This window comes from Eucalyptus grandis, chromosome 10, assembly GCF_016545825.1.
Source record: "Eucalyptus grandis isolate ANBG69807.140 chromosome 10, ASM1654582v1, whole genome shotgun sequence".
Lineage (NCBI taxonomy): Eukaryota > Viridiplantae > Streptophyta > Magnoliopsida > Myrtales > Myrtaceae > Eucalyptus > Eucalyptus grandis.
The window spans coordinates 37,709,782-37,734,007 of NC_052621.1; the positions used below are offsets into that span (position 1 = coordinate 37,709,782).

The window sequence follows — 24,226 nt, forward strand, 5'->3', positions numbered from 1 at the left end:
TATAAATGCAGTCACATGACATGCCACAATCGCAGCAGTACTTATTGACACGAGCATGTCACGTGCGGCGTTAACCTATGAACAATTTTAACCTAGTTTTATCTTGAAAATCTCATTGGAGGTGGCGGCGCACTATGGCATTTCATCCCTTATAAATACCCAAATGTCCTCACTGTGTCAACTCACACATCGCACCTTCAATAATCTACTAGACTGATCTAGCTTTTATTCTTCGTCCTAGGTTTTGTATTTGTTTTGTTTGAATTGAATAATTTGCTGAAGGGCTCTGTTGATAAAAAATCCTTCAGATATAGGAGGAGTAGTACAGTTTATTGTCCAAAAGCAAGCAAGAAAGAGTTTGCAGAAATTTGGTTGGAGAAAGACTTGAAGGTGAATGTCTTTGTTATTAGGCAAGATACATATCTATCTTCATTCTCGTTCGTCGATATGTTACTGTGCTGATCACACTATTTTTCAATCTCTCTCTGTTTTAAATGCCTTTGCAGGAATTCTCCTTGTGTTACAAAGATAAGAAGAAACTCTCTATGAGGAGGTATCTACTATTTTTTTAATTTTTCAATTTGGAAAAGGAGCAGAGAGCTTTTGTTTATTAACAGTGCGCCATGCATATAAATTGCTATTGCTTCCAATTTACATTGAGATCACTTGCAGATCTAATTGTTTTCAGAATATTAACATGATGTAAGAACCAAATCTAACAGCTGAGACCACAATTGTGATTTTTCAGGATTTGTGAATCTTTTACACATGTTCTAAGTCTGAATGGAAATTTGGAACTGGAGGTCACGTGCATCTCTAAGCAAGAAAAGAATCTGATTGATTGAGACTATTACTGTCCATAATTCAGTAACTGAGGAAATTGATGTGACATATAACATGCACCTTGGAATCTTCATAACGTAGCTTATAATCTAGAGATGAATCTGATTGAAAGTACAGTCTGAAAATTATACAATTAATAGTTCATTGGTTTTCTGATATGCCGACTCACTAAGGTGAAGGTTAGTTTATTTTTGTTTTGTTTCAGAAAGGCAATAACAAGTTAAACCCTGCTATTTAGGGGTGTGGAGTTTATGCAATGCGCTGCTTGAGCTTAAAAACCTGGACAAATAATGTTTAATTTCTCATTTACGTGCTCTATATGTTGATTGAAGTTGAGTGGAGATGGACTGGGATCTAAACTATCTTTAATTTTGAAGAACTTTGAGCCAAGTTTGAGATGGATGCAATCTGAATTGAAATCTGGTTGCTTTGTCATGTTTATTAGCAATTTGCATCATATCCTCTGACTTTATTTAGAGCACAATTATTGCACATGGTGATAATGATTTTGTGTGAAAGAAGAAAGTCAAAATCGAATCAAATCATTTCAATCATGAGTCATTGTGCTTTGTTCATGTTAAAACTTTATCTGTGTTTGTGGTCATTGCTGTACTTATCTCCAATTTGGTTATACCATTGTCTGTTCAGAACTATCAGCTTAATACCAATATTCTGGAAAAAAGAAAAATTATAAAGATGTTGGATGGAAAGACTGTTCATGCTAAGTGGAGTTGGTCATATGAATCCTTTTATGTTCTTTGCATCTAACCAATATTAAGACATGTATATTCGCATGAATTAAAATCTAATGCATTAGTATTCATGAAAAATGCGCATTGAACCAAATATCCAAGTCAATTATTTGTTGAGTGAGTTCCAGTACTCATGAGCAGCTCGATTTGTTTGCACTCTCAGGATTGGCAAAAATGAAGCCTGGAGCAACCAATTTTGGCAGAAAGTACTTGATGGCAGAGACCTCATGTGATTGCCAAAATAATTGGAGAAGCAGTTTGTGTGAGTTTCCTATTTTTCTCTTTTAGCGTTTTATAAATATATTGCATTTGGTAATAGATCAAATAAGTTAACCATAACCATGATTTGCCAGTCATTTGAAAATGCATCTGAATCAAATCCTAGAAAGCCGTTCCTTCTTTACCCTGACCAAATTTTTCTCCTCCTCCAAAAGAAGAAAACATAATCTATTTGATATGATTTCAACCTTATAAGTCAGTCAGCACATACACCAAATTGTAATACTTGCATCTGTTCACGTTTGGCATAAAATGTCAAGCTGAAATGGTGGTGCCTGCCAATACCCAAATATTGTACATGGATATAGGTATATCACTGTGATTTTTAATAACTGTTTCTCAAAAAAATAACCCAAGGATGTAATAAAAAAATTTGATTTGCTTTTGCATAACAATCTTTCAAAACTTGAATTTATTGGTTGCATGTCTAAGTCTTTATTTCATTGATATAATACACTTTGTTCTTTTTTGACAAGCTCGCATCATATCTTATGGATTTTATGATTCTGTCTCGGTTGTTAATATATAGATCCCATTTTCTCTTTTTGGTCAGTCTATAGAAACCAATATTGAGCAGGTTAATAATTAGGAAAGCCAGAAAAATCAAATTCTGGAGCAATTTAAGAGTGATTAGGTACAGAATCCAGTGCACAAGCCAATGGAATGGCAAGTAATTGATCCTCCTAAGTTCCCAAGATATGAAATACCATTTGAAGCTATCATGTTCATTTTTGTCATGATAGCAAAGAGCACACAGTCAGACCCCAACCAAGAAACCAAAATTGACAGCTAAATCAGAAACCAAGGAATAAGACCAGGTTCATAGCAAAGGTGGAAACTTACTGTGTTTCCGTTTTGTCCTCTGAATTGCCAAGTTTTGTTTTCCCTATAAATTGTAGATGTGTTTCTGCCTACTTTCTGTGCAAATCTGCAATAGCATACTAGTACTCTCTGTGTTCATTTGAGCTGTATAGCGTGTGTGGCCACCCAAAGTAAAAAGAGAATAAAATGGCGTCATCTTCTTCTTCTTTCGAGAGGACTTTGGCAGTGCAGCTTAGATTGGTTGGCAATGGCCTCCTCAATGCCCCTTCTTCTGTTGATGAACTCCTCACTCTTCTTGATGTATGCTGCCTCGATTTACCACTTCATGCATACAATGATTTACTGAGCCGTGAAGCTTTGCTTGCATTGGGATTTCTTATTTGTGTTTCATTGGGATAAATATGAATGCTTGAGGATGGTTGATGTTTGTTTGGGGGATGATTGATTTTCTGTCTTTGGGCTTATCATCAATTTGCTCTCATCATGCATCTTTGTTGTTTTAGTTGGTCTATATATGCTAGGCATCTAGTTCATATGGAACAGGAGAGTGAGTTCATATAATGGCTTTCAAACTCCTTTCTAAACTATAGAACTTTGGTTTCAGCATACTACATTAAGCGAGTTAAACGGATTTCGTTTAAGCGTTGCTCCTTGTACTTGGTGTTCCTTGCTGTCTACTTCTCCATCTGCTGGTATTCTTGTGCTACCATGAGCTTCAAAGTCAAATCTCTAGTTTTATCTTTCCCGCCCCACTTTGTTTGACCTCTTAAAGGACATACATCACCAATTATTGAAGCATCTGAAAGGGGTGTTCTCTTTCTACATTTCCAGAAACATTTCTGTACTCTTTAATGTTGCTTATTTAGATGTAGAAACTGACTTTTGCTTTCATCTACACATCCCCCCTACACAGAATGCTGAGGATGTCTTGGTGAATGTGGAGCAAGAACCATCGGACTTCCTCCGGGATGCCCTTCTTCCTGTCATGAAGGGTCTCATAGCTGAAGCTCTGTTCAAACATTGTAATGAGGATGTTAGAGTTACAGTGGCATCTTGCCTCAGTGAGATTCTGAGGATAGCATCACCGGTTCAACCATATAATGACGATCAAATGAAGGTATATAAAACAAAACTCTGGAGATTTTCTAATATGATGAACTCACTCCTCCCTAGATAAAATTTTGTTCTTTCACAGTTTATTGAGTATCCATTCATGGGCAGGAAATTTTTCAACTGATCGCGGAGGCTCTTTCAAAGCTATCTCAACCGTCAACACGGTGTTATGAGAAGGCCCTTTCCATACTTGAAACCATTGCAAGGGTCAAGGCATGCCTGCTAATGCTTGACCTTGAATGCGAGGCACAAATTCTTCATATGTGCCAACATTTCTGGGTATTTACTAGGTAATATTATCATTGGTAACATTTTACGCCCTTTTTTTTTTCTTTTCACATAAAAGTTTACCAGATATCATAAGAAAAGGACGGCTTTCTAAACCTTTGACCAATAACAGTAGTTAATGGAAATTGCTCTTTCGAGTTTAATTTTAGTTTTTGGGATTATCATAGTGTGGCTTGTCTTGCTGTCTAGTATCCTTTCTAATGACTCAAAGATGATAGTTGTAGTTAGTTAATCGCGGATAAGTTTCCATGAACATCAGTGTTCATTTATAGGTTAGTTTGCTTTTCATGATTGGATGAATCTTTCGACTGTTTCATGTTGGTTTTGTTTTGGTACTTTAAACCTTTCAATTTTGTTGAAGAATCTCCTGCTAAACTCAATGTTTTGCTTGGTGTAGCAAGGACTTTTTATGTAAGGTGTTACACTGCTATCTTTACAAGAGAGATTGAGATTTAGCGATATCTGTGCAAGCTCTTGACCTTGATTCTAGGGTAGGGAAAAATAATGGCACCTAAATGGCTTTCTGGTAGTTGGATTATAACTTGACTTAACAGTTTTGTTACGACAGACCGCAACAACACTCTTATGACTTTACTAAATGATAGTTCTCAACATCTTTTTATTTTTGACATTTTAGCATTTGCCTTTTGATGCTCTCTTATATCTTGATGGGTGCTTTCGTTATTAAGGTCAAATCAGTCTGCTGATGAATGCTGGGCTGTGGAACAAATAATGGCCGACATCCTCGCTGAAAGGGATGATATCAGCTCAGATCTTCTGATCCGTCTCCTGGATAGTGTGCTCAAGGAGAATGAGGTTACTGTCAATTTTTATGTTTCTGCTGGTTTAGCTTGGTTTTGTTTTGTTCATTCTCTAATAAGAGATATACCATCTTGCAGAAAGTGCCACCTTCCAGTTGGAAATTGGGAGAAAAACTGATCTTGGATTGTGCAGCAAAGCTGAGACCACTTAAGGGAGCACTTCATTCAATAGGCACCACTTTGGATGATTATTCTTCTGTAGTGGCTTTGCTATGCCAAAATGAATGTACTACAGTGAATAATGCTACTAGTGGTTCTCCTGAACACGGCATCGCTGATCTCCTAGGCTCCAAGGGTTCAATACTTCCCAGAAAAAGGGAACCAAAACCCAATTCACTCATGAGACCTGAGGAAGGTTATGTTCTTTCTTGGCTGTACAGAGAGGGTCAAACTACTGAACAGCGCCATAAAAGAAGGATCTCCATGAGCAGAACTGATCTTTCAGCTATGCCCACAGTTTCTACAATAAATGTGGAGACTTTGCAAGGCGAGGCAGCTCTGCTCCCTGTTGATCTTAGAGATCAAAAAACGAAGCTGCCAACTGAAGGAGGAAATGACACGAGTAAAGGCACCTCAAGGGTATGATTGTAACTGTTGCAGTACACTTTTCATATGCTAATTGGATCTTATCTTATATATCTACTACATTCTTTGTCGTTATATTATTTAAGTATGCCTTCTTCAATTTTTGTTATTATCATTGTCATTATTATAAAAACGAAGTATCTTGCAAAGCTCTGCTGAAATTTGTGTTTACAGTTAGTAAAGAGGGTTCGCACTCAGTTTATTTTTTGCTTTTTCCTAATTGCAACGATGCATAGTCTTTGTGCCTTTTTTTTAGTTTTCATAAAGTCATGTATTTTTTCTTAAACAATTTTCAGGATTCTGAGGTGCTTGCCGATGGATTAATTGGTCAGAGAATAAAGGTCTGGTGGCCGTTGGATGAAATGTGAGCACTCTAGGACCCTCACTTGGAATACTTTGTTTCTGTTTCGGTTGTGCATGTTATTTTTCAATTCTCATCTCCTTCTTGCACTTGCTACTGCTGTTCCTTCAGTGATGGCTAGCTGCTGCCGTCACTTCAGTGATTGTCTGCAGCAGTAGGGTTGTTTATATCATTTTCTTTCTATTCCTAATCGGTTGTTTTACAGGTTCTATGATGGCCGAATTCAATCTTACAACCCTCTAACAAAAAAGCACAAGGTGCGATACTATCATAGTCTTTGAAAGTTTATATAACTGTGACCTGCCATTTGTTTTGATCAGCTCAGTTAGCTTCTTGGGTGTATCTGCATTATGCGGATCAGTGCTTTTTTTATCCTCAAGTCCCATCTGATAGCTAATTTTCTACAAATTATGTAATTGTTTGAGCTGGCGTCTCTTGCTCTATTTGCTGCTACCTCTTTCCTTTAATTGTGAGATCTTGCAGCTGCATTTTCTTTGATATTGTGCTAAATATATTTGGCCTGATTGGGACTATAGGTTTTGTACGATGACGGGGACAAAGAAATCTTAAACCTTGAGAAGGAACGGTGGGAGTTCATTGAAGATGATTTGCCAGATGAAGTAAGTACTCACTTTTTTTTTTTTGGTCTTGTAGCAAGTGTTGACTTTAATTTGTTATCATTCCGTGTTTTGTATCATTAAATTGGAAATAACTTCTTGCTTATGTGTTTTTGGATATCTTGTAGCATCAACAGGTGGCTGTTAATCCCAAACCATTACATCATCCGTCACGTAAGTTTTGCCTTTTTTGATATTTGTGCTTGCATATGTTTCTTTCTTGTCCTAATGAAACTACCTGTCTTGTTTGGTCCCGATTGTCATTATCAGACTGAGAAAGTTGAATGGGAATGAAAAAGTTTTCAGTCAACGAAGATATTGAACAGCAAAGATGATGTTATAAGGTTAGATTTTGATGCATATGATTTTACAAATTTTATTGTTTGCGCTGGCTGCAAGCTTATTTCTCATGTTCTTATTAGGGGTGGAAGCAACCACCGGATTGCTAGAAGTTGAAGAAGCTCCAAATATGGGCAACAAAATTATAGGTCAAGGTGAGTCCAGTAATGATGAAAGCTCTGAGGACAACGTCTTTGAGTTCCGGGCTCGATCAAAGGATGTGCAACTTCAAAATCATAGTACAAGCACATCTGATGGTGACGAAAGCTCCGAGAATAATGTCTTCGAGTTCAAGGCTCGATCAAAGGATGCCCAGGTAGAAAATCCTAATATGGGCACATCCGATGATCGACAGAAGCTAGCCTGCCAAGAGTGACCAGGGTTGGATCAAAGGATTTGCAACTCAGAAATTTGGGTACAAGCATGTCCGATGATTTGACTCCAGAAGCCAGCCCGCCTAGAGCGATCGGGGTTTGTTCAAAGGATGCGCAACAAGAAAATCCCAGTACAAGCACATCAAACGATTCGACTCCAGAAGCCAGCCCACCTAGAGCGATTAGGGTTCGATCAAAGGATGTGCCACTAAAAAAACCTAGTACAAGCACATCGGACGATTCGACTCCAGAAGCTAGCCCACCTAGACCTTGGGGACTGATGCGGAGCCAATTTCGGCGTCACTAACTTGGAAGCTAGGGGTGCAGAGCAAGGAAAACAGCTATACTTTGGGTACAATAATAGATGTAATAGATCTTGAGAAGGCATCGATATGATAGAGCTTACAATTAGGCCCGTGTACAAAGATACAGAGGTTAAAACAGAGGTTAAAGTTCCTGATGTCTGGGAGCATTTAGTTATAGCCATCCTATTGGCATAGGTTTTTTCTTGCTTTTGTAAATGTATGATGATTATAGTCCTTAGCCACTACAATAGAAATGCAAGCTTGTATATGGATTACATTTATATGGATTACATTCGTTTTGTCTAAAATGAAAGTTACATTCTTTTATTGGTCATACGCTGGGAACTTTAAGTTGACTCATTTAGTCATTACTCTCATCCATCCCTGGTAATAAAACAAATAATGTCCGAAAAAGGATATAGCAACTCTACATTCTCCTCCCTCCTGCCCTCCAGCTCTTTCATGAAGTTGTGGTGTCGCTGGAAAGAGGGACTTGATGACCAAAAAGAGAGAGAACGAGGAAGATAGTCATCACTTCGTCCCACCCTTAATTCTCAGTTTCTTTATTTTCTATTCTTGAGCTTTACTGGTGGCTCTCTTCGACAACGTGTAATTTCAAAGAGGGAGCCAAACTCAAGAATTCGCAGGTTCTTATTCTTCGGTGATGGTACTGTATTATATCCTTTTCTTGCATTTTACCGGTAGCTTTCTTCAATCACAGAAGATTCAGAGAGCGAGGGGATGTTAAAGAATTGCCACCCCACACGGTCATCTTTGTTCAGTCAGATTGTCCAACGATACCATATGCATTAACGTTTTCAATAGCAGATTAGAAGTTGATCATCCATCTTGTTGATGTAGGTGGTTATATCTATGGAGTCGACTTACTATCTAATTAAATGGTGAGGCTAGTGCAGGAATATAACTGTGTACTTTGTACCGTATTATATTAATGCGTCCTCTCTTTTTGTCATATTACATCATTTTTCAATCCTTTTTTCGCTCCTGTTTATATCTTCTCATATTCACATGCCGATCTAAAAGTCACGTAGCTATTACGAGAAAAAGTTTTATGTGCTTGGTCTCTAAAAACATTCTCCTCTCTAAGTGCCCTGTATGCATCAGCTGCTGCTAGTTCTTATTAATCTCAGGTTTTCACGCCAGCCCCAAGCCTAAAAGCCAAACTTCGAGTATGGCCAACCCCAGAAAAACAGGGGGAAAGCAGCTCCTCTTACTTTAGCCTCGTGCTTTGACTTTTCGGTTTAAGAATAGATCATGTCATATGACATGCACTAATTATATTAATGAGGTAATTCTCTAGAAAATTAGATTTCTTTCTTGGACTCTAAGATAAATATTCTATTTTAAAAACCGAAAAAAAAAATATATATATATATTCTATTTTAGCATATGTTTGATAATCATTCCATTGGCAATAATAATTTCTGTTCAGAAATAACTGTTTTTTATTCTGCGCCATTTCCCATGGGCTGTGTTATGATCTGAACTGGCCCATCTACTGAAAATACTAAAAGATTCAAGAGAGTCTCGTCCTCCACTCCACAGTCCCTGCTGCTCTTGCATGAACTGGTGGCGTCTCTCAGAAAAGAAGATGACGATGGCCGTAAAAAGAAAGAAGAGAAATGATGGAGATGATCTCGGTCGACTGCTTCGTTCCTCTCTCTCTCTCTCTTATCAGATTCGTATTCATCTGTGATGGTTGTCGATCCTTTTTCCTTTTTTCTCTGTTTGTCGATTGGCATTGCCAGCTTAGTTTCATCTGCGTCAGGTACTTTGGAATTTTCTTAGTTCCTTTGTCTATAATAATAATAATAATAATAATAATAATAATAATAATAATAATTCATCTTAAAAGATACCACTATTCTGCTTAAATTTTGCCTTTTTTTTTTTTGGCCATTTGCAGGTAAAAGTAGGCTTTTGCTACTTATTATTGATAAAGCTAAGCGGCAGACTTTTCTTTCCAGTATGCTTCAACAAGTACGTGTGCAAGCTTATGTTGATTTTGGACTTTTCCCATTGAGTTCGATGAATTTTTTTCTTTTTGTTTTCGCGTTTGTATAACTCGTCGATGGAAGCTTCGTCGATTGCAGACCATCAGCATTTGTTTTTTCTTTTCCTCTGAGCAAAGGAACTACACCCATATAGGTTTCCCTTGATATGAATAATCATAATTGGATATATTTCCTTTGTGGATTGATGTTTTGCTTCTCAAAGTTAAAAGTCCCTTCCTCTGTTGGCTGTGTTGCATATGACTTTTTTTTTTTCTGTGAATTATGACATCCCTTCTCACAGTAGTATGGATTCTGGTTTTTTTCAAATGGTTCAAGGAAAAGCTGATATGAGTCTGTAGTTTGGCTAGTTTAGTAGTATCCACTGTCCTTACACCGACCTATTATGGATAAATTTTTGGGTTGGAGTGGAGACCAAAAAGAGTCCTCCTGATCACCGGGTTAGGGTTCGACTCCCAAATGCCGCCACAACTCCCAAAGTAGTTCTGTGACTTAAGTGGGGGGGCCTGGCTGGTGGGTTAGTCTCCCCCGAGATATGTTGGTGATGTGCTCCCGTAAAATGAGCTAGGCCAGGTCCTCGGCATAAAAAAAAAAAAAAAAAAAAGTCTATCCAAATTTTCTATTGAACTGAAATCTATTGCATTTTCAGATGTCAGTTTCAACAAACACCTGATAAATCTGGTTCGTCGATAATAACATTTAAACCAGCCAGTGATCTCGCAGAGTTAGTAGTAATTGATGCCATGGGACTTGACCCGGAGAACAACAGTAAGGCACAAAGCTTTAGATTGAAACTTTTGCAGCTAAGAGACATTTACTCATTTTTCCAGTTGAACTTGCTTTTTTCCTCCTACAAGCATGGCATTGTTTTCAGAAATGGCATTCGGCTAATCTTGAGATCTCTTTTTTTTGGTCACAAATTAGCAGAAACTGTGAAATTGGAACGTCTGGTGAACTTTAATAGGGGTTAATCGTCAATGCACATTATTTGCAAATTGTTTGCTACACCAGCTACCTCCAGCACCTTGATATAGGTTGCATATCTTTTGGAGTTTACCAATTAATGATGAGGCTTGAGGCTTGTGTAAAACGGCAGTTTGAACATATTGCAGTGTCCGATATTTTCACTCAGATTACATCTCCAAATATTTTTTTCCAAGTATTTATTTTTTATTGTATCTCAAGTATTCATGCTCCATTTTGGATGACTTCTAGCTATTATGGGGAAAATTTTTTCCTTGGTATCCAATAACGTTCTTTTCTGAATAAGAGCCTTGAATGTATCCCTCCAACTTCTTCTGAATTTTAGATTCTGTAAGCCAATTCAGACCCATGGGCCAACCTCTTGAAAGAGACAACACCAGATAAATAGGAAGAAAGCTGCTCCTCTTATCGAGCCTCGTGTTTTGCCTACTACGCAACACGAATTTCTATAAATGGTCAATGCAAGAGAAAATGTAATACTTATACTGCCACTTGGCTAACTGTAATCCTTCCTTCCTGCCACTAGCACCACTGGTCTGCGCTAGTAAGATGTGTCCACTAGTCAAGTCCTCCATTATGCGGCTTTCCCTCTGTACCATTGCTTCACCACTCCTATGCACCGATATTCTCCAGAATGATGATTTTGACATCACAAACCTGTGATGTTTAGTTTTGAGGTCATGGGTTTTAAAACTGTGACATTGTATGGCCATATCAAATTTCCTGCAATTAGGCCAAGTGCCTCACACATGGTTTTGTAACAACTTATTGGTGGTTTGTTCCCAAGATAGCCTATTTTCAATACTTTGAAAACACCCGTTTTTGAATCATCGACTATGCATATTCATTTTTGTATGTTGTATTTAGCATATGGAATTTTAAAATAGAAGATGTAAAATTGTAATTGAATTGAAGGTCCACATGGAAGGTCACAGGTTTATATATAGGTATACACATATATAATATATATGTATATGTATGTATACATATGGAACATAGAGAATTTAATCTGATTGCTTTCCAGGCATATGTGAAAAGGAAAATATTAATTCGAGCTTTTTCCAGTTGTAGATATTTAACACCTTCTTGATATGCTTATGTGGTTTTCTCAATTTTGTTTTGCTAGTAATGAGGTATCATTTTCCAAATGAGTTGTATATCCAAACCGTCACCCTCATATTAGATTGCCATACATGTAAAGGGAAAAATATTCAGATATTATACTAAAATGAGAAGTTATCTTTCCTTTTGACACCTACGAAATAGGGTAAGTTAGAAATCAACCATTGATGGACCTCCCAAGAGTAGATAGTGGATAAAGTTTCTTTGATGCGGCTTTCAAATTTTCCATAAATGATGAGATTTTGTATTTTAATTGATGGTATATTTAACAAACATTTTTTTACCAAAAAAAAAAAAAAATATTTAACAAACATTTCCTTCTAACACACTTCTTGCCAACAAAAGGCTGGATTGCCAGTCTTGCACCCTTGTGAGACTTTGTCACCTTATACTTGCTGACATCTTTTGTAATGAGGTTTGCTAGTAATGAGATTTCATTTTCGAAATGAGTTGTATATCCAAACCGTCACCCTCATATTAGATTGCCATACATGTGAAGGGAAAAATATTCAGATATCATACTAAAATGAGAAGTTATCTTTCCTTTTGACACCTACTAAATAGGGTAAGTTAGAAATCAACCATTGATGGACCTCCCAAGAGTAGATAGTGGATAAAGTTTCTTTGATGTGGCTTTCAAATTTTCCATAAATGATGAGATTTTGTATTTTAATTGATGGTATATTTAACAAACATTTCCTTCTAATGCACTTCTTGCCAACAAAAGGCTTGATTGCCAGAGTCTTGCACCCTTGTGAGACTTTGTCACCTAATACTTGCTGACATCTTTTGTAACGAGGTTTGCTAGTAATGAGGTTTCATTTTCGAAATGAGTTGTATATCCAAACCGTTACCCTCATATTAGATTCCCATACATGTGAAGGGAAAAATATTCAGATATCATACTAAAATGAGAAGTTATCTTTCCTTTTGACACCTACGAAATAGGGTAGGTTAGAAATCAACCATTGATGGACCTCCCAAGAGTAGATAGTGGATAAAGTTTCTTTGATGCGGCTTTCAAATTTTCCATAAATGATGAGATTTTGTATTTTAATGGATGCTATATTTAACAAACATTTCCTTCTAATGCACTTCTTGCCAACAAAAGGCTTGATTGCCAGAGTCTTGCACCCTTGTGAGACTGTCACCTAATACTTGCTGACATCTTTTGTAACGAGGTTTGCTAGTAATGAGGTTTCATTTTCCAAATGAGTTGTATATCCAAACCGTTACCCTCATATTAGATTACCATACATGTGAAGGGAAAAATATTCAGATATCATACTAAAATGAGAAGTTATCTTTCCTTTTGATACCTACGAAATAGGGTAAGTTAGAAATCAATCATTGATGGACCTCCCAAGAGTAGATAGTGGATAAAGTTTCTTTGATGCGGCTTTCAAATTTTCCCCAAATGATGAGATTTTGTATTTTAATTGATGGTATATTTAACAAACATTTCCTTCTAATACACTTCTTGCCAACAAAAGGCTGGATTTCCAGAGTCTTGCACCCTTGTGAGATTTTGTCACCTAATACTTGCTGACATCTTTTGTAATGAGGTTTCATTTTTTAAATGAGTTGTATATCCAAACTATCGCCCTCATATTAGATTTCCATACATGTGAAGGGAAAAATATTCAGATATCATACTAAAATGAGAAGTTATCTTTCCTTTTGACACCTACGAAATAGGGTAAGTTAGAAATCAACCATTGATGGACCTCCCAAGAGAAGATAGTGGATAAAGTTTCTTTGATGTGGCTTTCAAATTTTCCATAAATGATGAGATTTTGTATTTTTATTGATGGTATATTTAACAAATATTTCCTTCTAATACACTTCTTCCCAACAAAAGGCTGGATTGCCAGAGTCTTGCACCCTTGTGAGACTTTGTCACCTTATATTTGCTGACATCTTTTGTAAAATAAACAAAAAGCAGTAAGAAATTGTATCATGAAAATGTTTATACAACGTGTATAGTAAAGAAGATAATCCCATTCAACAAGTTTAAGCTGTGAGGCAAGTTTTAAAATTTTTTAGCATAAGTTTGAATAAAATTATAAGGCGAGTCGTCCAAATTTCACCGAAATCAAGGCGTAAACAGTTTGGTCAAGCATCGTCGTCTAAATTTCATTGAAAATCATCTTAGGTTGTGAGGCAAGTTGAAAAACTTTTTGACCCAACCAACGAAGGTGCTAAAACTAATCTGTCATAAGATTGAATAAAATTATTATCGACGTTTGGTGTCATCTAGGAATAGAAAGACTAATCTTGCTACTAAAATTTGTCGATGAAATCCACTAAAGGAGGATGTCTTGTTTTAAGAATTGATCGACTTCTTTCAGAAGTCACTATCATCTTGGCTTATGATCTTCAGAATTTCTCCAATCACTCCTTATGCTATGCTTTCTCCCCAACGTTCAAAACCTATCCTAATTCTTGCTGTTCTTTTTTTTTTCCTTGATGTAACTGATAGAAATTTTGATATGCATAGTTTTAACCGGGGAAAAAAAGCAATAGATACTGTGGGGTATTGTCACTTTGTGATAGTTGTTAAAAGTAATAGCTTTTCATGGCATTGCTAGTTAAACTAAAAAGCTAAATCAAATATGATTTATAAATGAGTCACGCAACATGCCGCATTCACAGAATTGCTTATCGCTTATTGACATGAGCATGTCACGTGCGGAGTTCACCAACAAACAATTTTAACCTAGATGTGTCTTGAGAAATCACATTGGAGGTGGCGGTGCACTATGGCATTTCATCCCTTATAAATACCCCTATATCCTCACTGTATCACCTCACACATAACACCTTCGATAATCTACAGGACTGATCGAATTTTAATTCTTCATTCTAGTTTTTGTATACTTTTTGTTTGAATTGCATAATTTTGCTGAAGGACTCTGTTGATCGAAAGTCATTCAGATATAGGAGTAGGACAATTTATTGTCCAAAAGCAAGCAAGAGAGAATTTGCAGATATTTGCTTGGAGAAAAATTTGAAGGTGAATATCTTTTTTATCAGACTAGATGCACATCTCTTTTCCTTCTTGTTCGGTAAAATGTTGCTCCACTCATCACACTGTTCTTTTTTATTTCTCTCTGTTTTAAATGCCCTTCCAGCAATTCTCCTAGTGTCACAAAGGTAACAAGAAACTCTCTATGAGGGGGTACCTCCTCTTTTTTGATTTTTCAATTTGGAAGAGGAAATAGCACAGGGAGCTTTTATTTATTAAAGATGAGCCTTGCATATAAATTGATATTGATTCCCATGTACATCAAGATCACTTTGTACATCAAGATCACTTTCAGATCCAATTCTTTTCAGAAACTTCACATGATGTTAGAACCAATCTCGCAACTGAGACTAGAGTATGATAATTTGTAAATCATTTACACGTGTTCTGAGTTCTAGTGGAAGTCAGGAACTTGAGGTCGTGTGCATTTCTAAGCAAGAAAAGAATCTGATTGATTGAGATTATTACTGCCGATAATTCAGTAACTGAGGAAACTCAGATGACATGTAATATACACATTAGAATTTTCATAGCATAACTTAAAATCTAGAGATGAATCTGATGAGAGTACAGATCTGAAATTTATACAGTTGAATACTTCATTCATTTTCTGATATGCGATTCACTGAGGCAAAGTTAGTTTATATATGTTTTGTTGCAGGAAGGCAATCACAAGTTAAAGTCTGGTTCTCAGGGGTGTAACAAAGTTGAGTCGATGCACTGTGCTGCTTGAACTTAAAACCTGAACAAATAATGTTTGATTTCATACGAGCTCTGCTCGACAGTTTAACTTGACTTGAGATGGACTTGGTTATCTTTAATTTGGATGAATATGAGCCAAGCTTGAGATCGACCACTTCTGAATTTAAATTTGGTTGCTCTGAATGGAAAGCCTTTTCATGCCAAATGAGTTGGTTATATGAATCCTTTTATGTTATTTACTTCTTACTTATAAAAGTCTAATGCATTAGTATGCATAAATAATGTATATTGAACGATAATCCAATATTTTAAAGTAAATTATCTAGTGAGTTGTAGTAGTCATGAGCAGCTCGATTTGTTTGCACCCCTCAGAATTGGCAAAGTCAGCGTTAAGTGCGGAGCAACTAATTTTGAGAGAAAGTACTCGATGGCAGAGACCTTCTCATGCAATTGCCAAAATAATTGGAGAAGCAGCTTGTGTAAGTTTCCAGAAATTTTTCTCTTTTAGTGTCATAACATATATATAGCAGTTGTTGTTAGATCAAATGAAGTAGCTATTACCTTGATTTGCTCGTCATCTAAAAAAGTAGGAGATGAGAGTTTGTTGTGATTGAAACCTGCATACTTTCTCTTTATTGTTTGTCTGCAATCCTGGACATACCTGATAAAAGGGACGAAGGTTGAGCTGTATTAGGTTGGAGAAAGCTGTATGAAAAAATGCTGCAGGTACTGGGATCGCTTAAAAGTTGCTGCATAGAACTTTATCGAAGCTTATTTAGGCTGTCAATTTTTCTACTGATACAATTATATATAATACTTACCTAGATTAGTATGTGATATATTTCTTCAGAATCAGTTAAAAGGGCATACTGAAATAGCAATTGACTATAATGGTAATTGCCTCAGGACAAGTTGTTTTGAAATGGGGGAAATGTATTCTTTCTATCTCATTCAGGAATATAGAAACCAATATAGAGCAGGTTAATAATTAGGAAAACCTGCAATTGAAGAGTTATTATATACAGAATTCAGTGTAAAGAGCAATGAAATTGTAAGTAATTTTCCTCCTAAGTCCCCAAGATTTGAAATACCATTTGGAGCTATCATGTTTAATTTTTGTCAAGAAAGCGAAGAGCACACAGTCAGAGCCCAACCAAGATACCTAAATTGACAGCTAATTGAGAACACGAGAAGTAAGACCAAGTTCATGGCATAGGTGGAAACTTACTGTGTTTCCGTTTCTTCCTTTGAATTGCCCAGTTTTGATTTCCCTATAAATTATAGATGAGTTTCAGATTACTCTGTGCAAATCTGCTTGAGAATACTTGTACTTGCTGTGCTTGTTTGAGCCTTTTTTAGTATGTGTGGCCACTCAAATTAAAGAGAAAAAATGGCGCCATCTTCTTCATTTGAGAGGACTTTGGCAAGGCAGCTCAGCTTGGTAGGCAATGGCCTCCTCAATGCCCCTTCTTCTGTTGACAAGCTTCTTGTTTTTCTCAAAATGGTGCCCAATATGCCCATTCATGCATTTGCAAATGATGATCTGATGTGCTGTGTTTCTTTGCCCTACTTACGGTATGCTGTGCTCCTTGGGATAAAAAGAAAGCTTGATGGTGTTTGATAGTTGTTTGGTGCTGTGCAGTATTTGTGCTGAATTACTCATCAGCATTCTTTTCCTTTGGAACTGATTTTCATTTCTGTCTTAAATTTTTTTCGATGATACCTCTTTATCAGATGTACTGTTTCTTCGTATGGTTTTGTAGATTGTCCTTTTCCTCCAAGATTTCTGCTTTAAGCTCATTTAATCACTTTTCTGGCTACATACGATATCTCTTGTCAGCTGATGTTGTTGCTCTACTTAAAAAAATCAACAGTTTGCTTTGACTTACATGTTCCACTGCATTTCAGGAGGCGGAGGATTTGTTGGCTAACATGGAGCAAGGAGCATCAGAACCTCTGCTAGATTCCTTTCTTCCAGTCATGAAGGCACTAATTTCTTATTCTCTTTTGAAACATTCTGTTGAGGGTATAAGAGTTTTTGTAACATGTTGCCTCACTGAGCTTTTGAGGATAAGTGTACCTCAAGAAATGTTCAATGATGACCAGATGAAGGTGCAACATCTGTTATCCTACTCTATAATGGCTATTTTGATGCGGCCAACACTATTCATTCCAGTAAAGATCAGCCTATTGGTATTGAAAGGTTTTCTCATCAATTCATTTCATTGACGTTCAGGTGATTTTTGAGTTAATTGTGGAGGCAATTTTGAAGTTATCTCAGGCATCCGGGCAATATTATGAAAAGGCCCTCTCCATACTTGAGACTGTTGCACAGGTCAAAGCATGCCTTCTTATGCTTGACCTTAAATGTGATGCACTAGTTGTCCAGATGTTTCAAACTTTCTGGGAAATCATTAGGTAAAAGGCTTACCAGTTGCATTTATTTTCTAACTTACATTCTTCTTTCAAAACAATATGCGGAATTTTTTTGAAAGACTGAAAGCTCTCCTATTGATGACTCTTATTTGATAGGACTTGTGCATTAAGTAGTGATCCTATTCATCTCGGAGAAAGACGTTACTTTCTAGTGTCAATATATGTCAATTTTCTTCCTATTCCTGATCGTTTGTTTTACAGGTTCTATGATGGCCTAATTCAATCTTATGACCCTCTAATGAAAAAGCACAAGGTGAGGTGACTATCAGTCTTTGAAATTTTATCTAACTGGACTTACCATTTTGTTTTGATCAGCTCAGTTAGCTTCTTGCGTGTATCTATGGAGATCAGTCCTTTTGTTATCCTCAAGTCCTATCTGTTAGCTAATTTTTTATAATATCGTAACTGTTTCAGCAGGCGTCTCTCGCTCTATGCTCTCTGTACCTCATTTTTTAACTCTGAGATCTTGCAACTGCATTTTCTTTGATCTTGTGCTAAATATATTTGGCCTGATTGGGGACTATAGGTTTTGTACGATGATGGGGACAAAGAAACCTTAAACCTTGAGAAGGAAAGGTGGGACTTCATTGAGGATGATTTGCCAGTTGAAGTAAGTGTTCACTTTAATTTATTATCTTTCCATGTTTCGTTTCGTTTTGTTAAGTGACATAACTCCCTGCTTGTGTGCTTCTTGGATATCTTGAAGCATCGACATGTGGCTGATAATCCCAAACCGATTACTTCACCTGTCATGTAAGTTTTTCCTTTTTCTGATATTTGTGCAGCGTGTTTCTTTTTTGTCCTAATGAAATTACCTGTCTTATTTGGTCCTGATTGTTGTATCAGACTGAGAAAGCAGAATGGGAATAAAGCAGAATGGGAATAAATGGGAATAAATGGGAATAAAGGAAGTTTTCCGTTAATATAAAATTAAAAAATATGTTAAGAGGTTAGATTTCAATACGCATTATCTTACTATTTTTATTGTTCTCTTGGCTGCAAGCTTATTTCTCGTGTTTCTTTCCAAGGCCGGAGCAACCACTAGATTGCAAGAAGTTGAAGAAGCTCCAAATTTGGGCAACCAAAATATAAGTCGAGACGAGTCTAGTGATGATGAAAGCTCTGAGGATAATGTCTTTGAGTTCTGGCCACAATCGAAGGATGTGCAACTCAAAAATCCTAGTACAAGCACATCTAATTCAACTCCAGAAGCCAGCCTGCCTAGAACGATCAGGGTTCGATCAAAGGATGTGCAACTTGAAAATCCTAGTACAAGCACATCCGACGATTCAACTCTGAAAGCCAGCCCACCTAGAGCAATCAGGGTTCGATCAAAGGATGTGCAACTAAAATATTCTAATACAAGCACATCAGATGATTTGACTCCAGAAGCTAGCCCGCACCTTGGGGACTGATGCTGAGCCAATTTTGGCATCACTAACTTGAAAGTTGGGGCTGCAGAGCATGGAAAACAGCTATAGTTTGGGTAAAATGATAGACGTAATAAATCTTAAGAATGCATCGGTATGCAAGAGCTTCCAATGAGGCCCCTGTACAAAGATACAGAGGTTGAAGTTCCTGATGTCCAGGAGCATTTAGTTATGAGCCCTTGTATAGGCATAGGTTTGTTCTAGCTTTTGTAAATGTGTGATGATTATAGTCCTTAGCCACTACAATAGAAAGGCAAGCTTCTATATTTGATTACATTCGTTTTGTCTAAAATGAAAGTTACATTCTTTTATTGGTCATAAAATAGAACTGAGAGTCAACTCATTCAATCATTACTTTCCTCTATCCTCCTGCGTAGTTGTGGTTGTGGACCATAAACAAATAATGTCTGAAAAAGGATAGTAACTTTACGTTTCTCTCTCCCTCCTGCCCTCCGGCTGTTGTATGAACTTGTGGAGTCACAGGAAAGAGTGACATGATGACCAAAAAGAGAGAAAAAGCACAAGGAGGAAGATAGTCACTGGTTGACTACTTCGTTCTACTCTCAATGCTCAGGTTCTTCATTTTCTTTTCTTGAACTTTACTGAGAGCTCTTTTCGACTACAGGAATTTTTTCAGAGTGAGCCAAACTCAAGAATTCCCAGGTTCTTATTCTCCGGTGATGTTACTGTATTCTCTCCTTTTCTTGCATTTTACTAGTAGCTTCCTTTTTTTTATTTTTTATTTTTATATATCAGTCCTACTCTATTCCTACTTTTAACTCTTACTCTCAAACTTTTACCATGTCTCCTTGCAGGGCGTGAGAGTCGAAACCCACACTTGAAACTAATTCGTCCCCACCCCAATCCTTCTGAGAATGAGGGATTCGAACACTCCACCTCCCCCTTCTATGTTGAAAGGGTGGCCATTGGGGCACTGGTAGCTAATCACCCCAAACCCAACGCTTCACCTGTCATGTAAGTCTTGCCTTTTATTCAATATCTTTGCCTGCATTCACTTCTTGTTTTGTATGGGGATGTAACCTATTTTGTTTGGTTCTGATTTCCATCAGCCTGCGATACAAAAAGGGCAGTGGCAAGAAGTCAGAGTCACCAAGGAAAATACCGATCGAACAGAACGTTGAAAGGTCTGATCTGGATACTGTGTATATTCTGTTTTTCACTCCACTTGGCTGGGGGCTTATTTCTAATGCTTTCATTCTAGGGCTGAAGCATCCTCCAGATTCCCAAAAGTGGAAGTTCCACATTTTGGTTCCCAAAATGTGGGCAGAGATGAGTCCAGTGATGATGAGAGCACCGTGTTAATCAGTATGAGATAAGGTGCCGGTCAAAGGATGTCTAGCCCGTATATCCTAGCTCAAGCACGTCGGAAGATTCTACTCCGGAAGCCAGCCCACCTGGATGTATTAGGGCGAAATCAAAGGATGTTCAACTACAAAGCATATCCAGTGAATCAACTCTGGAAGCCAGCCTGCATAGATATATCAGGGCGAAATCAAAGGATGTCCGACTACAAAGCACATCCGATGATTCAACTCCAGAAGGTAGCCCACCTAGAGCTTGGGGACTAGCACGGAGTCACTTTCGATATCCTTAATTTGAAAGTCGAGGGTTAAGAGCATAAAACAGCTATAGTTTAGGTAAAATCATATAAGTGAAAAATCTTAAGAAGGCATCAATATGCAAGAGCTTACAAGTAGGCCCCTGTACAAAGATACAGAGGCTGAAGAAGTTCCGGATGTCCTGGAGCTTTTAGTTATCTGCCCTTGTATAGGCCTAGATTTTTTTTCTTGCTTTTGTACATTTGTGTTGATTATAGTCCTTAGGAACAACACAAAAATGCAGGTTTGTAATGAGCCATGGCTCGTAATAAACATTGTCTAAAATGGAATTTCATTCGTTTATTCCGTCATTGCTTCCAACTTCCTCCCTGCATAGCTGTGTTGTGGATCTTGAGATGATCCCTGGCAACATAGCCAGGGGCTTTGAGAATAATGAAGTCCTTCCCTGAAAAATAATAACATTAATATGTATTATCTAACTTATTTCCACATTGATAATGTGAATTCACCTTTCCGCGCCTTCCGGTATGTACCATTTCATTAAAAAGAATCCCGGAACTTTGGGAAATTAGTAGCTCTCGTAATTAGTGATTTCTCCAAATGGCAAGATATGAAAATGAAGAATAAGAAAGAATTCCAAAATTTTAATTTTTTTTATTGTGATTAACATTTTTATAATGAGAGTTTTGGTATTAACAATAAGTGAATTTTTATACATGATCAATAATTTTGAACTAGAAAAAAATCGATAAAATTATGTATAATCAATAATAAATAATGCCATATTAATGATAGTAACTTTTCATATGAAAGAAAAAAAATAGTTTAACCACTTCAGTATTCATAGTGAAGCTTATTATACCCCATATTAAAAAATTCATCTCTCTCTCCAGGGCTATTGCACGAACTTGTGTAGTCACGGGAAAGAGAAACATGATGGCCAAAAAGAGAAAAAGAAGGACAAGGAAGATGGTCATCGATTGAATTCTTGGTTCCGCTCAGAATTCCCTGCTTCTTATTCATGGGTGATGGTCATGTATTGCCTTCTTTTCCTGAATTTACTGGTAGCTCTCTTCTATTACGATAGATTTAAGTGAGCGAGCAAAAATCAAGAACTGCCACCCGACTCAGTCATTTTTTAAGTTTTATTTTGGTCTCGCCTCAATCGTTTTGTCTTGTTGAATGGTTTTCTATTTATTGACAGAACATTGCAACTTTGTTTTAGTAGACTGTCCAAGGATTCGATATAAACTGATGTTTTGCGTAGCCCGTTAGAAGTCGGTCCTTCCTTTGCAATCCATATTGCCCATGATTTTTCCTGACAACTGCAAAATCCTTTTCGTAAAAACCGTGGACAATTGGTAGTCCTCACAAATTCAAATGGTTTGAGGAACTTTTGGAGTTGGTATGATTCTGTCGGTTGGCTGCTTAATCAAATGCCTCACTTTTGTTCTGAACTTTGGAGTTGGTTTGATTCTGTCGGTTGGCTACTTAATCAGTAACATTCTCTTCTAAGTGCCTTGTATGCATCACCCGCAAGTTCTTATGTGTTGCAGATTTTCAAGCCAACCCTAACCGAAAAGCCAGACAGTTTATGGCCAACACAACATAGGTAGGAAGAAAGCCACTCCTCTTATTTTAGCCTTGCGCTTTGACTTCTAGGCAACATGAATATATGAAAATGGTCAACCTTCGTTTAACAACAGACCATCTCCTATGTTATATATGATATACGCTTCCATATTATTTGGGAAAAATTTCACGGAAGCATCTTCTTAGGGGTTAGAACATCTAGAACATCTAGATTGTTTGGATATTGATGCATATGGGGAATAGTCGGAGACTAAGTGGGAAGGAATTTAAAGGTGCAAGATAAGTCTTGTATTTCATTTTCATTTTCTCATCTTCTTCTTCTTCTTCTTCCGCAACCGAGCCATTTTGTTTCAATACATAATGTCTCTTCAATTGGCGGAGGAGGAGGGCAACTTCTTCTTTAACAAAACAATAGTGGTCATGAAGGTGAAATTTCTCAAATATTGCAAGGACGTTCACAATTTTTATTTTTATTTTTGGCATCAACTACTGTATAAGATCCCGCATTCAAGTTAGAGGGACTCAAAGCTTTACTTATTCCACATTACAGGAATTTGGGACTTGATGAAAAGAGCCAAGCTAACAACAAATATTGATGCAATCTTGAAGTTGGCGAGCGTCCAAATATAACCCCGGAAAATTGATAAATAATAATCTACTGATTAAACTTAATATCCAACACGCTGCACTTCCTTCCACCCCCAAGATTGTATCAATACTTGCATCTTTCGTGCGCCAAACCCCCTACATTTTCCAGTGCTGTCCCAGCCAAGAAACATAGGGTCTCTGCTACAGAATTTCTGGCCTATGGGCACTCCTCAGCACTTCCTACGATTCAATGAGACTCCCAGTCCTTTAATTTCCTGCTTCCTTTGGGATTCGATATGGGAGCATTCATTCCAGCCATCTTCGCATTGTACTTCGCCTTGAGAGGCTCATTATAGGTCCAACTGCATCACAAGCAAACGTCAAATTAAGTTCCTATCAGCATCATGAATCGGTAATAAATTGTTCTCTTCGAACTTCCTGTCTCAGGTAACAGAATGTTGTATTCAGAGAAAGGTGGTATCAATAAAACCAAAAGGAGCTTCACCCGCAGTTAGTGAGATCGGGGCTCGCTCGAAGGATGTGTAGCTGGAATTTCCTAGCTGAAGCACGTCCGATGATTCGACTCCTGAAGCTAGGCCTCCTAGACTTTGGTGGCTGAAGTGAAGCTTCGTCGTCATCCACTTGGAAAATTTTGAGGCTGCATCAGAAGTAAATAGCTTTATGTATTGGTAGAACTACTAAAAGTAATGCGCAAGATCTTATGAATTTGGTTCCATCCACGAAGTATGAAGGTCTACGTGCAAGAACGTGCAGGTTTTTGGCCATTGTATAGGAATCGGTGGTTTTTCATTGCTTCTGTAAATGTCCGCAATGATGGAAATACAAGTATTTGTGAGGCACTTAGACGAGCGATGGCTTCAATTCATATAGCTATGTCGATGCCAAAAAAATGACTTACTTTTGATTAGTAATAGACATAGCGAATAATAGCAAATTTTGATGAATAATAAAAATCATTAATGAATAGAATACTCGATGACTTAAAGAGTATCGAGAACTCACGATAAAATTATCAACAACAAATATCAAATATCATGAGAATTTTCACTGGGTGAGCATGGGAATCAAACCAAACTGAATTGACTAGTTTATGGATGATTTTCAATTCCTAAAATTTAAAACCGGTGATAATCGATCCGGTTTCGAGGTTTCAGGTGTAAATCGGACCGATATATATATGTTTTATTGCCAAAAGGCCGGAGAAGAGAAC

The 24,226-nt window shown here is 37.2% G+C and overlaps 2 protein-coding genes and 2 long non-coding RNA genes across 6 annotated transcripts; all 4 read left to right on the forward strand.

Annotated features, from left to right (window-relative positions):
* LOC108955722 (sister chromatid cohesion protein PDS5 homolog B-like) lies at positions 1 to 5,503 on the forward strand. Its single transcript, XM_039303057.1, has 7 exons — positions 1 to 390; positions 507 to 553; positions 1,759 to 1,857; positions 3,610 to 3,813; positions 3,918 to 4,099; positions 4,787 to 4,913; positions 4,997 to 5,503. Exons 4-7 carry the CDS (start codon positions 3,682 to 3,684, stop codon positions 5,501 to 5,503), a joined length of 948 nt encoding a protein of 315 aa, XP_039158991.1. The 5' UTR covers positions 1 to 390; positions 507 to 553; positions 1,759 to 1,857; positions 3,610 to 3,681.
* Positions 5,504 to 5,797: 294 nt separating this feature from the next.
* On the forward strand, positions 5,798 to 6,442 carry LOC120289048. The gene is made up of 3 exons (XR_005546994.1): positions 5,798 to 5,867; positions 6,070 to 6,121; positions 6,401 to 6,442. It is a non-coding gene; the product is annotated as an uncharacterized LOC120289048 (long non-coding RNA).
* A 7,957-nt stretch (positions 6,443 to 14,399) lies between these two features.
* On the forward strand, positions 14,400 to 18,703 carry LOC104431124 (sister chromatid cohesion protein pds5-like). Of its 3 annotated transcripts, XM_039303505.1 has the most exons (9): positions 14,400 to 14,654; positions 15,328 to 15,372; positions 15,741 to 15,847; positions 17,277 to 17,480; positions 17,605 to 17,786; positions 18,006 to 18,057; positions 18,331 to 18,414; positions 18,511 to 18,557; positions 18,651 to 18,703. In XM_039303505.1, exons 4-9 carry the CDS (start codon positions 17,301 to 17,303, stop codon positions 18,688 to 18,690), a joined length of 585 nt encoding a protein of 194 aa, XP_039159439.1. In that variant the 5' UTR covers positions 14,400 to 14,654; positions 15,328 to 15,372; positions 15,741 to 15,847; positions 17,277 to 17,300; the 3' UTR covers positions 18,691 to 18,703. The 3 variants fall into 3 exon arrangements, with proteins under 3 accessions (XP_039159439.1, XP_039159438.1, XP_039159437.1); XM_039303504.1 differs by having other exon boundaries at positions 15,307 to 15,847; XM_039303503.1 differs by having other exon boundaries at positions 15,328 to 15,847.
* A 1,361-nt stretch (positions 18,704 to 20,064) lies between these two features.
* On the forward strand, positions 20,065 to 21,164 carry LOC104432088. The gene is made up of 3 exons (XR_723081.3): positions 20,065 to 20,209; positions 20,305 to 20,379; positions 20,457 to 21,164. It is a non-coding gene; the product is annotated as an uncharacterized LOC104432088 (long non-coding RNA).
* The last annotated feature ends 3,062 nt before the right edge of the window (positions 21,165 to 24,226 follow it).